General features: G+C 38.2%; 1 protein-coding gene across 1 annotated transcript in view; it reads left to right on the forward strand.

Moving 5' to 3' along the window:
* Positions 1 to 3,413, forward strand: part of dlgap2b (discs, large (Drosophila) homolog-associated protein 2b) — a 44,485-nt gene extending 41,072 nt beyond the window's left edge. Inside the window, exons 9-11 of the mRNA XM_062436735.1 lie at positions 1,392 to 1,544; positions 1,670 to 1,672; positions 3,198 to 3,413. Of these exons, the coding sequence (XP_062292719.1) occupies positions 1,392 to 1,544; positions 1,670 to 1,672; positions 3,198 to 3,413 (372 nt within the window). The remainder of the gene's footprint in view (positions 1 to 1,391; positions 1,545 to 1,669; positions 1,673 to 3,197) is intronic.
* Positions 3,414 to 15,210: the final 11,797 nt, after the last annotated feature.

The following is a 15,210-nucleotide window of genomic DNA, read 5'->3' on the forward strand; positions in this document are numbered from 1 at the left end:
TGTCACGTCGACTGCAAATTTATAGCTTTTCTAATGCTAAGTACTCACAGAGTCAGCATATATTAGAAAAAGGTAGTGTCATAAGTGGGAATGTTTGTGGAGATACAGTAGAGAGAGACGGTGAAAGAGACAGGCAGGCACTTAATCACACCTTTCTAAGCAAATTTTTTTAAATGAAATGCAAAACCTTGTGGAGGTGGTAGAAATGTGCCTGCCTGCTCTCCCACTGCCTCGCGTTGTTTTTTGTGTGCCTTCGTGTGTATATCTTAACTCGTCATGCTGCTGCTCTTTTTTGGATGGTTTCGGGGCGCACGCTCTCCCTCTCTCCACATAGATAATAGGATGATGAATTAAGTCTAACATCGGTAGCGACAAGCCTTAGATTGCCCCGAGCTTTCAGACGTGCGTGGAGAGAACGACTCTGTTTCTCTGCTGGACATAAGAGGAACTGCATGATGTCTATAAATAGCTCTGAAGGTGCTTTATCGTTTGATTTGATTGACCGTTTCATGATCTGACTTTACACTCATTATTTGTTTACTTGACTGTGGTAATGAGTACATGGCTGTGTGAATTGTGCTTATCACTTTACACCACATCATAATAGTGATAATGTGGAAAAACCGAATTAGAAAATTAAATTACAGCATAAAATGTGCAGTTTTATAATTGATTACTCATTTTGAGTCATTTTTAAGAAGAAAATGACCAAATTCTTAGATTTCAGCTTGTCAAATGTGAATATTTTCTGGGGGGTTTTTTGTCTTCTATGACAGTACACTCAATATGTTTGGGTTGTGGACTGCTGGTTGGGACAACACAAGACATTTGAGGATGTGACATTGGGCTTTGGGCAACAGTGATCAACATCTTTCAATTTCCTGACATTTTCTGGACCAAACAACTAATCGATTAATTGAGATTTAAAAAAAAAAAAGAAGATTAATAGATAATGAAATATGGCAGCCCTAAGAATGTGTTTTGTAATAAAGGGTAGATCAAGCACACAGTCTACCAACTCTGCTGTTATTTAACAAAAGGTCATTTAAGGCAGTTGAAGGATGGACCCAGAAAACTTTGTAATGTGAGGTGAGGCTATGAAGCAATGTTGGTTCTGCACTGCCACCCAGTGGTTGCAGGGATGAAGTGAAGATGTTGACTAAGCACACTAGCAGCAATATTTCCTGAAAGTCAGGTGTAGTTTTAATGACTTGTTTGGTAGTTGTAGTCAAATATCTATTTCTATTTTATATATACACTTAAACAAACGAACTAGTACCAATTCTTTACTAATAGGGTCTAAATGTTTAGTAATCCTGCACATGACAAAAATGTGAAATCTTCATTCAAAAAACTCTTGCTCTTCACCTACTCACCCACCGCCTCTGCAGGACCCCAGTGCCATGCCCAGACCCACATCTCAGGACCTGGCAGGATTCTGGGACCTCTTGCAGCTTTCCATCGATGACGTCACTGCCAAGTTTGATGAGCTGCAGCAGATCAAGAGCAACCAGTGGCAGCTGGTGGAGAGCCCAGAGAAGAAGGTAAAAACTGTCTTCCTAGGGTTTCACACACTCATAATAATTAGTCTTAATGGTCTCCAGATGAACTTGTTCAGCTTTGGTGGAAACAGCATTCGCCTTCCTTTTTTTAGGCTTGTGACCAGCAGGAGGTTGCTCATTCTTATCATAACACTGCAGGGACAAAATAAGGAGGCAATATCAGCTCAGCGTAGGCAGCTAGTAACATCCTCTAAAAAGCTTGTTTTCCCATTCAAATCATTGGATGTGTGTCCAGAATAATTTATCCTGTCTGTCTGATCCACATTATGATAATAGCTGCCTCTTATATCTGTGGAAATGTAAGACAAAGTAGGGTCACCAGCATATGGTGATGTCAAACCAGTTCTACAAATGAAAATTCATACAGATAGCATCATTTTAAGATTCTGCACCATTGACATAAGAACAAGTACTAGTGGTGCTACATCTGCTGAAATTATTTGTAACCTAAAAACAAACAAATAAAAGAAATGTATGTATTGACTGAATTTAAGTACATAGTTGTAACTGTCCCACTTGGCTGTAGATATGATTTCATAGAGTTTGGATGGAGAAATGGGCAGATATACAGTGTATATGAAAGTCCAGTAAGTTTTTATTTTAATAGCAGATTTTGAACTAAATTACAGTGCAAAATTAAAATTGATTAGATTATTAGCAGATGGCAATACATAAATAGTCAGAAGATAAAGCCTATACATAACATTTAGAATCTTAAACTACCCAGTTATATCGTCTATATCATGCAGCTTAAATGAAAGCACATTTCTTCGAATGGTACTTCTGGATGAACGAGCCGCAGTTGTAAAAAGCACATTTAGACGTTAATGTGTTTTTAGAGATAGACAAGATCCTTTAGGGCACTCATATAATTATCTTCATGCTACAGTTGTAGTTGTGACAGAGTTTGGGTTGTTGTTTTTTTTTACCTCCAGCAGGCACATTGCAAGCTCCATGAAGCCGTGCCTGAACAATGACACAGATGTTTGGTATTTGGCTTCTCTCCTTCAAGGCAGGCTTGCTTTCATACCAACACCAGCAGAAAAGCTTACTTTGTTTAAAAAAATTATTTCATATCAGTGTGTTCAGATTTTTAGATTTCAGCCTTTTCTATTTTCAGGTGACCTGTGTCTCAAAGCTTTAATACTTAGGCCTTAATCTGTGCATGATACACAGGTTAGAGGCTTACAGATCATTTTAGGTGAAGCCATACACTCTATAGTGAATAAAACTCCATTGAACATTGAATTAATCTGCACTCATTCATCACTTATCACAGTCCTCATGAAATGTCACCACTCCATAATTTGTTGATATAAAACCTCCAAATCAATATAAAATGAATTGCCATAAAGAAAACATATTGCTTTTGTCAATATCAGTGTGTGATCCTGCAGACAATTCACATCCAGTGAGAAAGCAGTAATTGAAGATTACTGTCTAGATTTACCAGTTAATTTACTATATATTCTGTTCGGATAGAAGACTGACTAGATCTGACTAATCTACACTAACTACATTTTGAGACACACAATTAGTAGTTTTCCGCTGTGAATCAACTTGTTTTGTGGGATATGTTACTTTAATATTAAGTCTTGCAATTGAACCTTCTATCATGTCTTTATGTGTTCTTAGGAGCGGAAGTGGCCGCCTCCTCTGCCAAAGAGGCCGCCCAAAGGGCGTGGTGCCATGACACGGGAGCGCTCTCTGGACCTTCAGGACCGCCAGCGACAGGAAGCCCGCAGACGCCTCATGGCTGCCAAACGAGCAGCTTCTTTCAGACAGAACTCAGCCACAGAGAGGGCAGACAGCATCGAGATCTACATCCCAGAAGCCCAGACACGGCTTTGAGGTCCACGGATTTATCCTCAGCTCCTCTTGTCCACCTCCACCCAACACCAGCTCGTGGCGTCACATCCAGGCCTCCTTCTGCCGTCATCATTTTGTCCCTACTTGTCCCACTTTGTCATCCGTTGCCATTCTCTGGGTTGTCCCTACTGAAGCTACACTAGGCCAGGTTTCAGTTGAGAGTGCATCCTTCATATGAGCCCAAATGACAGTGTGGCACTGTCATAGGGAAGTCTTCCCTGAGTGAGAAGCTCTGCATTCACCAACTTTAATTCTTGAGTCAGGGGTGGTCACTTCTTTACCCACAAGAAGTGATAAATCAAAAATTTAGAGTGAAGCCCAAACTGTCTCCAAAAAACAGCAAAAACTGGACACACCAGCGTTAGACCTTCTGCCTATTTTCTGGCATAATTTGTGGGTGTTGAAGGTCAAAAAGTGTGACGTTGCCTAGTGTAGCTTTAAGCCCACAAGGGACTTTTTGCCACAGGTTCTACACCATGAGAATGAGCTGCTATTCCCCAAAATACACATTTCACTTGGGATTAATTTGGCCAAAATTAAGTCAAGTTAGCAGGTTTGTTTTCATTGTTGCCATTACTGTTAAAACTCCAGTTGTCTCCATTGTTACCATTGCCCCACTGTGAGTAAAAGGTAATGCTATACTTGCCACATTCAAAGGGAAACACAAAGTGCAACTTTTCTAAAACATCTCTCACCAGCAACAATGGTCCTGAGCTAAAACATCCTGTGTGAAGGCAAAGTGGCAGCACGGATTGGTTTTCCCCACAGAAAAGTATTTTAGAAAGTTGGGAAAGCCTCTGAAAAAAGCCAGAATATAAGTATAGTGAGAAATGTTTGACAGCATGTCTGAGGTGCTGCACAACTGGACTCCATACTATCTTTCTACCTACAGTACATCATCTGTCCATCTTTAACCAGGCATGCTGCAGCTGCTGACCAGTGTTGCTGACCAAGATCAGACATAAAACATAAAAAATCCCCAAACCATCATTTCAACATTTATTCATTTTCATTCACGTACTACCATCCCTCTTAGGACTAAACACTTTTAAGATATGTATGTTATCTGCTGTTGGATACATTTCCATTGCAGAACAAATATGAATTATTAACAGAAGTCAGTTTTGCGCAGCCTGGAAGAGGTGACTGTATCAAACAATGCATTTTGCACCTTATGATATTCATGTTTGTATTTCCAAGGGAAATGTAGTTTATGAAGCTCATGTGATAATGTTGCAGTTGAATTGCAAGGACAGAAATGGAAAATTTACTACAGAATTTCATGTTACTCTATACAGTAGGTCATATAAATTGCACCTTGTGTTTTATTTTCATTTCTTTCTGGAGGCATTCAGGCCTCTCATAATTAAAATATTGTGATTCTAACACTTTTAATTAATTATACTTACAGTATCTATCATATGATCAACATCACAATCTACAGTATACATTTAGTATTAATAGTTAAACCAACTGTGGGTTGATTTGACAGTGCATTTGTCTTGCTGATTAAGGGATGTTTCTTAGCTAACAGAAACCATTTCTCATAACACAATGCATCCAACCTTTTGTTCCAAGTGGCGCATAATGAAAACACTTCTGTTATTTTAACCTGCTCATGTAGTCTAGGAAAGACAGGTGCAAATGACACTTTAACAATATTCAGTTACTATAGTAAATGGTGCTGCTTTTTACTCTAAAACTGTTGTCCTTTACCCAGTCCTATGTGCACGCACACACACACTCAAGGACTTTTTAACAGAGATTTATTAATATGTGACTTGACTTGACCAGTGACTTGTGGTAGATTGTGACTTTAGAAAAGATCATCTTTGCAATGCTTTTGCTCTCAGTGATTTAAATGAGGAGAAGGTTTTACGGTTCAACTTCCTTTCACACCTGCAAAGAAGTCAGAGATATTTATTGTTTCGAGATTAAAGCCTTTGACATTCCACCAACCTTAAAGTAAAATATGCCCAACCTGAGCCAAGGGCATAGTGCTATAGCTAGCTGAGCATACTGTCCATATTCTGTACTACACCAACAATAGACGCTTAAACAGTTCTGGGGTTTCCTTGAGAGGAACTACCCACTGGGGAGGTCCCCCAAGAACTACATACCTTCAAGGGCTTTTTTTCTGTTAGCATTCGCACCGCCAGTATGATCGCTAAAGTGACGTAAGCTGACCGGCGGTTCGTATAGCAATGCCACTTTTGTTTGAGATACAACAACAACAACTACAACAAGATGGAGGACGCTATGACTCCGCTGTGAGTGGACTTCACTATCAGTCCATTTGTTTTGTTCCATTTTTAAAAAGCTAACGTTAAGAGCTGTTTAAGAGCTTACACGGCTAACATTTTACACAGGGTTTTTTTTTTTTTAAATGGCGGTAGCTGGTGCTGCATTGGCTCATGAGACTGACCAATCAACACACACTTTTGTCACTCAAGGTTCCTCTTGTGCTTGAAGCAGGAGCTAAAAAAGTCCCTCAAAATGGTGATCGAAGTTCTACGATCGTCCCTAGTTCCTGCAGTGCGGACTCAATAAAAAAGGGGTTAGTTCCTCCAACAGGTCTTAGAACTATGAAAAAGTTCCTCCAGTCCGAAAGCGCCTAATGATTCCCTGACATTTGAAATACACGCCCATCCATTCTCGTTTGCCAATCTAACCCCTGCTAATTAAAACAAATGTTGACATAGGACCACTATCATTATGCTGCAGTACAATATTATAAATGAGAATGGCACTCAGTAGGGGAGAGCAGTGTGCGTACTGTAAATACTCGTGTGAGGCAGTGAGTGCTTTTATGTGACCAATAGCTGGAGTACTTTACTTTGTGACTTGTATACATCAGTGCTAAATCTTAAACCCTTACCTTTACCAGACGGCCTTAACCAAAACACACATGAATGTAGAGCCTCTAACGATGCAAAAAAACATCCCAGGAGACGAGCAAATGCTACAAATTCAACTAAAATTGGACAGGAGACAAGTCTCTCCCAGACTTTTTTACTTCATTTTAGTTAAACTCAGTTTATTTATTCATTTTAAACTTTATTTTCATTTGGTTTTGAAATGAAACATGAAGAGGGACAAAAATAATAGAAGACACCATCCAGGTCACCCAGAGATCATTTCAAGTTTCAATTGTAAACTTGTATCTTTTAAAATAACATTTCTTGTTCCAATGTATTTAAAATCTACTCCTCCAGTAGAATTCATCCAAGCAGGGTTGAGGAAATAATCTGTTAAATTCAGTCAAATAAAATAAAAAGCAGCAGTGGCCAATTTATCTTTACAAGTCCTGATTTACGAGTCTTGATCCAAATTATCTGCCTAGATTTTGTGTTTCATTCTGGTGTACATGAACACAGTAGAAACCAGTGTATATTCATACATATAAGTATACCTACTTATTCCTAAGAGTTATTCCAGTTTCCCCTGTAACTCACTTTCTTTAAACCAATAAGTGTTCAGGCGAACAATATACACACACAGACTGGAGGCCTGGGGACTGAAGACAAGAATGATTTGCTCTGAAAATCAAGTGCATTATATAATTACAGAAACTCATGAGATGGCAAAGGCTTAATTTTAAGTTTTAGTTCAGTCAAAAATACAGTATATCTTCCTATTAAGGGTCTTCACCTTGAATATTAACACACCAGTCATCACATTTCAAGGATCCAACAGATGTTGGCCAATTCCACCTAATTATCCTCTTAAAACAAGAGCAAGTGTTTTTTGAGTCTGAGTCTTCTCAGATTATGAAGACTTTCATCGTTGTATTCTCTCTGGAGGTTTGCATCATTTTCTACTTTTATTTTCTTGAGTATTTTCTGTTTTTAGCCCTCTTTTCTTCCAGAATTTGTCCAGAGGAACGCACCAGGGATCTCCTCTTTTCCCAGTACAATTCCATATAGCCTAAACACAGTCTATGGTGAGACTTTTTACATTATAGAGCTTTTCTCAATTTCAAACTCTGACATAACTACTATAAGTAATCCAGCTGAACATGTTTACTATAGGAGCAATTCAGGTCTGGCTTTAGTGAAAAAAGATCACAATCTGAAAATGGAAGTACTATGGTCGTTAGAAGGATTACATTGATTAATTTTTGTCCTGACTTCACTTGAAGTGGACGAGAACACTTTAGTTTTTGTGGACCATCTTTGTTGTGCAGTCCACAAATATCAGCATCTTTACTCATCCCTTTGCCTACATGGAGAATACTGTTAGCTTTGAAATATACAAATCCTAATTTCTTTGACTTTTTGTGCCCTTAGTTTTTCCCCTCAGAGGGACTAATGACAGCTTTCCTGCATCATGACGACAGCTGATGGGCTAATTTAACAATCCAACTGCTCTTCCACTGGACTAAAAGTCATGCAAATCTAGTCTACGTACTTCCCGCAGACTGCATACTGTGATTCCATCATGTGTGGTACTTCAGTAATATCAACCCAGGCTTTTTCTTACCTACCTATTCAAACAGACATTTTTTGTCTTTTTGTAGCTTTAAATTCAGATTTTACGTTTCCTTGCAGAATTTTTAAATAGATTTTAGTTTTCCAACCAACAGGCATGAGTAAAATCTATAAAAGTGAGGCTAATCCCCTAATTTAACTTTCCTGCTTTGGTTATCAAGTCATGCTCTGATTGAATGACTGAAACCAAAGTAGAGCGTGAACAGGAGCATACTATGGCTGGCACCGAACCGCACAGTCACTGGCTTAAATGAGAGAATGATGTCACTTCAGCAGTTTTTTGCACCGATCACCTATCAGTGAGGCTGATATCAGAAATTAAGATGTCCTCAAAAGTCACAGAGACACCAGTTGCTGTGTGTTATCCAGAGTAAGAGTATGTGTGACATGAAATACACACCCACACATACACATACATAGGATGACATCAAATTTATAGACATTCAGCAAATATGTTTTTGTGGTATCATGCGGGGCTATTCTATAATCATGGTACCATTTTCCTGTTGTTGTATACTTTAGGATTACTCATCATTGGCGCACCATCTCTGTCTGAAACCCAAATATGTTTCCTTTTACATCTGTGTCTCATATGTGTTCCCACCTTGCTACGAGGGACGTAGGAGTTTGGCAACTATGTACATGACAAATCCTCAGGTGCCTTACAGTTTGATGCTCATAGGACTCTGTGAGTGAATGTTCTGGGTTGAGGTATGTGAAAGGACTGCAACACCTCTTAGAGTGCAGGTTTGTCCATAATACCATTACAAAGGGCTGGAAACTGGGCTGGGTCAGACTGCAGAATTTCAAACGAATTTAACTGTAATAAACTTCAGCACAATACAGTTGAGAGGATATTAAAGGATGAGCTGCTAACATCCTTTTTATAAGTATTTCAGATCGCATAGTTCTGCTATGATTCACCACAATGCAGTAACATTTTTGGGTTTTCGCAGCTGACGACATTTAACATAATTCAAAAACACAGTGAATCTTAGAAAATCAGCGGATGTGACAGTGTGATTACATCATCTCAGAGTGCATGTCACAAATAATTTATCTGAAGGTCTTTCTCTACTTTTCCTCCGAGCTGTGATATTGTAATCTTGTGATGTTTTTTGCCTTTTTTGGGGGGCATCTACATCTACAGAATCTGGAGACTGACAAAACTTGACCAGCCAAAAAGTGCAATAGTGTTTCATACAAGGACAGGCAGGCTCACCTACAGCTATTTACCTCATGGTTAAGTGTTTTATCAAACATGGTATAGGAGTAGTTGTGATCTCCACAGGAACACTTTGTCATGCCTGTGTGTACTATGCAGCAGTACTTGTGCCGATCACCTTTCATTTACAGAGCACTGAAAGCACGCCGTCCATTGTGCTTTACACTAAAGGAGCAAAAATGTGTGCTGTCATTCTCACTGAGTACATGCCACAGCAGCACTGATGTATTCAGATATACAGTTCATCCACAATCACTTAGTTACTTTATGCTGATTAAAAAATATATATAAGAAAAATCAGCTTTCAGTAATAAAAGTTATCCAGGGTCACGTTTTCCCTGTTTGGTCACTACTCAAACATCTGTTTCTGCTTTTTACAACACAGTTTGCAGCACCAATTTTTTTGAAGTAACATCAATTAATAGTTGTCCTCGAGATAAACCTCAGAGAAGTCTGTATAGGTGCTTAATCAATCAACTTCTCTCCTTGTACTTTTCCTAAATTTGCTATTTTCTTTGTTTGTTTATTCTGACAATCAGCACACACCAAAAGCATCAAATGCACACATGCACTCACATACAGATAGAGAGACACACACTACAACAGTAGTGTCATGATATATCCTCGAGACAGAGCCCTAAGTTTCCTTCTTAGTATCTTGAGGATCTCTTTGCAGACTCCATTAAATTTTCATTGGAAGCTTTTCTCCTTGTTTCTGATAGTTGCACTGCAAAGATGTCTTTCTATTGCTTGCTCCCTCTTCTCATAAATCATGTGACCTTTGAGAGTTTTGCCTGTTTGTTACAAGCCGAACATCAGTTGCTATCAATGATGTTAGTTTTTAGTTACCATATTTGATGTTGTGCTTTCATGAACACTGGGCTTTACGACAGTGTATCTGCTCTGCAAGCAATAAGCTTAATTTAGATTAAAATGACTTTTCATCATGCTGACAAACTGAAATCTGAGGGACGTTACAGCACTTTTGAGGTTGATATTGAGCTGCTTAAAGAAATAGTTTGACATTTTGTAAGAAACACATTAACTTTCTTGACAAGAAGAGTTCAGTAAATTGATTGATACCATGCTAATACCTGAAGATTACCTAAAGATTGGAGGCTCACTAATTAACATGCTATATCTTGGTTGTATAATCCGGACAAAAAAGTGTAGAGTTGTGATTTTATGAGGGTTATATGCAGAGTATTTCTTCAAGAGGCAGGTTAAGCAACAACAAGCTGTTTCGCCATTTCTGCTCAATGCTACAGCAGAGACCTTAGCTTAGCTAAGCTAAGACTGGAAACAGGGTAACAGGTAGTTTTTACGCTGTGTTTTTTGTACAGTGTAAAAAACAAGAGATATAATGTGGTAAAAAAATAATGTGTTTTCCCTTTTTTCATAATCTTTAAGCTAAGCCAAGCTAACAAGCTAACCTTCTCCTGCCCGTTAGCTTCATATTTCAACCCTGTCCCCTTCAAATTATATTTATATTCTACTAAACTGCAACAGTAAAAACATTTTAAAAGGAAACTTTGTACCAGCTAAATTACCTTTTCTGTCAGCATAATTAGATGTTAAGTTACACCTGAACGTAAAATGTTTCAACTTCTCTCATTTGCTTGCTGCTAAACATCTAATCTTACAGTTCAATATCTACCGGTCGTAACTACAGCAGTATTAACCTTTTTTATGGTTCTATTTAGATACTGGTTAGCTGGTTAAGGTTAGGGAACGATTGTGGTGTCGCTTGTTTTAATACAGAAAAAAAGTCTGCATGTGACTGGAAGGATGAAACACTAAACTCAAACCATGATCTTTCACTAATCTTAACTTTACTTTCAAACAGAAGCTAATACGTGTAATTCCTAAAATGTCGAACTATTCCTTTAAACAGGTAAACAGTAAATAAGAACTTTTTAAGGTAACATAGATGCTTATATGTATATTTTTCTCATTCTGGTTGATTTTTTTTATTGTGACCTCAGTGCCCATCTGCAGTATTATCGGCCTGAGTCAACATGACGTAGTCTACATTAAGCAACAAAAAGAATAGTGACGCTATTTTACACCACTGCTAAACAGGCATATTTTGTCCACAGTCATATTCTTTGCATCGTGTAACTGAGAGGAGGAGTGTTTCTATACGTGTGCTATTGTTTCTGTTCCAGTGTTTTATGAGGAGAGAGAGCAGTCACAATTTCGTTTGCCTTTGGTGGAGAAGTGTCTTGTGTTGTGGCCGTGGGTAGAAATAACAAAAGGCTTCTTATGGATTTTGGAATGTGACATGAGAAAAATTTGATAGCATAAAAGGTTTGTGGTTAGTTTAAAACTATTTTGAATTGTTATATATATCAATAATGAGGATAAATATAATGCCAAATATTCAGTATTTGTACAGAAATATACATATATAAATATATAATATATGCCTAATTTAAATGGAACTATTTTCCGCTCTTGACCATGTTTTTGTTGTTTACTGTTCCTTTGTCAACATTATTTTATAAGATCTTCAGATAGCATGCGGGATAGTGAAAATGAATGTATTATTTAGTGTTTCACTGCTGTTTAATATTACAGCATTCTACAGATCAGTTTGTGTTTGTAAGATTAATTTAAGCTGAATGTTTCATTTCTTAGATTTGGTTATCTATAATGAATTGTAAACTTTCTTTTTTCTAAATGCAAGATTTTGAAATTGTTTCAACAATTATATAATTTGATTATTTCTTTTTCCCCCCCTGCTTTTATCAATGTGGTTCAGTATATTTTGCCTCTAAGTACTGCTATCAACCATCTGTTGTAAATAATTATGCAAATTAAACTTTTTGAAGAAAACAGAAGAGTTGTGAGACAATGCTTTATTTTTTTCTTTAGAAGTAAACTCGAGAGGGTTCAGTGATGCAACTGGACCACGAAGTAGAGGGCTCATGGAGGATTTTAGCTCAAAGGTCGGATTATTTATTGGTAAAAACTAATGTAACGCCTTAATGAAGTTAAATACTCCTCATGCACAATACCAGGGTCCTGGAACTGGCCAAACCAACTAGGTGCAGACATTATCAGTGACTGTCTGTGTAGGTAAATGGTGAGAGGTGCTGTCATGTCAGTGCAACTGAGGAACAACTGGGCCCAGAGCTCCACAAGTTCCACCTCAAGCTGCAGTAAAAGAGTATATCCTCTTTCAGTGGATATACTGACATGTCGTATGGGAGACCTATTATTCACATTTACAGGTCTACAGGAATATCTTTGCATTATTTACAGTTTTAAAAACTCCTTATTAATCTTTTACTAGCCCCTTTATGCAGCCCCTCAGTTCAGCTTCTGTCTCAAACAAGCCATTTTAGGTCCCCCTCTCAATGAGCCCACTCTGTTCTGATTGGTCAGCTTCAGGAAGTTGGCCCTCAGCAGAATTTCGCCTCCAGAGGCTACATCAACACATTATAGTAGCAGAATGGCACTACTTTTTCTTTCCCTGAAATGTCAACTTTTCGACTTGCAAGGAGCATTTATAGATACATTAACCTCAAATTTTGGAACTTTGACCGTGTTTAGCATAGATATCCAACATTATAACACTTTATATATAACAGAATCGCAAAAAGCCTGATGTTTTCCCTTTAATGTGTGGTCACATTACATTACCATTCCACAAAATTTCCCTGCACTGGGCTCCCAAAAAGAATATCATATCATGTTTCTGACACTACTCCTTCTAGTGTGGTTGATAGTGTGGTAACGTTTTTAAAATGGTGATGGAAAAACACAAGTATATTCATTTTACATTCCCAAACACAATGCAGCAACTTTTCTATTGAACAACTGAACACATCTACCCGATCAAAGTTGAACAAAAGTGAAGTCTGACCTGTGAAACCACGAGACCCGGCTGTCTGGGCATTACACTGAATCAGGAAACACTCACTATAATTGGTCTATTGGACACAAAAATGAATGGGTACAATGGGAGTGTAATGTGAAAAACATAGGTGTTACTAATAACATTAACGATGGCCCTGTTATATTCAGGTGTGAGAAAAGACCATGAGCCAGCATGCACAATACCAGAATAACGAAACTGACACACCTTGTAGATGTTATTAATTACATGGGTGACAAGATAAATGTCACAGTAGGAAATGCTGCCTGTGTCTGCTGTGGTCTGTTGCAACAACCGGCAACCACATTCAAGTATGATTCACACCTGTTTGTTACATTCCTGCAGGGAAAAGTGCCTTTAAAGGGATGTAGAAACACACACAGGTGTTTTCAATGACTCTGGTTAATTAAACCTCAAGTCAGGCGGAAGTTTTGGGGACAGGTGCAACCAGACTAACAAGAGTGAGGGAGGTGTCAGCCAAGCACAGTCTGCGCATTCAGGCTAAATAATTCAAATGAGTGTGTGGGGTCTTTCAGTGTAATCTTGTATATGTCAACAGGTTATTGGATTAGTGTGTGGAACAGTGTGATCAGAAACAACCTGGGTCATAATGCCCCCTGCAAGTGTTTTTCACTCACCATCTTTAATTGTAATCCGACAAAAGAATGAAGAAGAAACTGAGTTAATTAAAGAAGTGGTCTTTATTACAGCAAAGAAGCCAAACATTACAGACAAGAGTAATTATGAACCATGACTATCAACTCTATATGCAGACTGGCCTCTTATCCAGAAACCAGCTTCATTCACTATTCTTCAGGGCCATTAACGTCTGATTTATTATGGAGGAACGGTGGGAATAACATGATTTTCTCCTTTGTGTGTAAATTAAGGAGGTGGACGTATTGAATTACTGTTAACACCCTAGTCATTGAGAGTTTCACTTCTCTCTCTCTCTCTCTCTCTCTCTCTCTATGCATGCTATAGAGATGGCAGTTTCCCCTTCCTTAACTATTAACTCTCCCTTCTTTGGGTCAGATCAGAAATCTGGAGGAACAAAAAAAAGAAAAGAAAATTGAGGTTCCACACACAGAATAAAGATCTTTTCTGTATTCAGTGGTAACTAAAAGGTTTCTTTTAAACAATATCAGTATTTGAAGTTTAATCCTGCAGGCTTACAATCTCTTTTTATTTTTTTTTTTATCTACAAACAGAACCCATGTTCTGACATTGCATCCATCAGCTAAATCTCTACTGTCCGTCCAACAATAGAGCCTTTTAATGTACTCATGATAGTCTATTTACAATAACATCCGTAACCTTGGCTACTCGTGTTCCAACCAAGTGGAACCTCTGACATTTCATTTACAATAAACTTTTTTTTCTTTTTGTGCACAACAGAAACACATGTGGTGTTCGATAAGCCTGTAAAGCCTCACGAAGAATTCATGAAGCATTCTGATTAATAAAACACATTGAATCATGATCCAAAACGGTATTTAAAACATTGATCGTCCATGAGAACGCATTCAACAAAGCCCTGGTTGCAATCTAAGATGCTGTTAAAAATGCTTGTATCAGCGAGGAAATTCAAATGATTAGGCACAATAAATGTTTTTGTTTCAGTCCTGCTTGTGTCACTCACTACGCCTGCTTGCATCACTGAGTCAGTGTGTATTCAGGGATAATGGTGAGCAGGATATGAGGATGAAGATAAACAGCTTATCCCAACTGAGACATTAAGAGGGATAGGAGCTATTATCCAAAATACTCTGTGCATAGAAATGCACTGATGTTCTACTGACCACAAACAGAGCGATGGGCTTTTGCACAAATAAACCACAGTAACATCACACAGATTCATTAAGTGAAAACAAGACAATACTACTGAATTCCACCTAAATACTGAAAAACTACTTCTAAAGCTTTAATATACAGCTTTGATCAGGGTTCTTAAACTTTTCTTCATGGACTCAAATTGAGCAGATGCAGTCTCTCACCTTGGGAGCCTTTAACGGGCTTGTTAAATCGTACCAATACTCTGATCCTGCAGGGACCCGACACAAACAGACTCGCGGCCCATTTTGTGTCCCGACCCACAGTTTAAGAAACGCTGGTGGTAAGAGTAAACATGGAATGAAGAATGATTGTTCTTACAAGCAATGCAAGTAAACAAACAATAAA

Source organism: Scomber scombrus, chromosome 17 (genome assembly GCF_963691925.1).
Source record: "Scomber scombrus chromosome 17, fScoSco1.1, whole genome shotgun sequence".
Classification (NCBI taxonomy): Eukaryota; Metazoa; Chordata; class Actinopteri; order Scombriformes; family Scombridae; genus Scomber; species Scomber scombrus.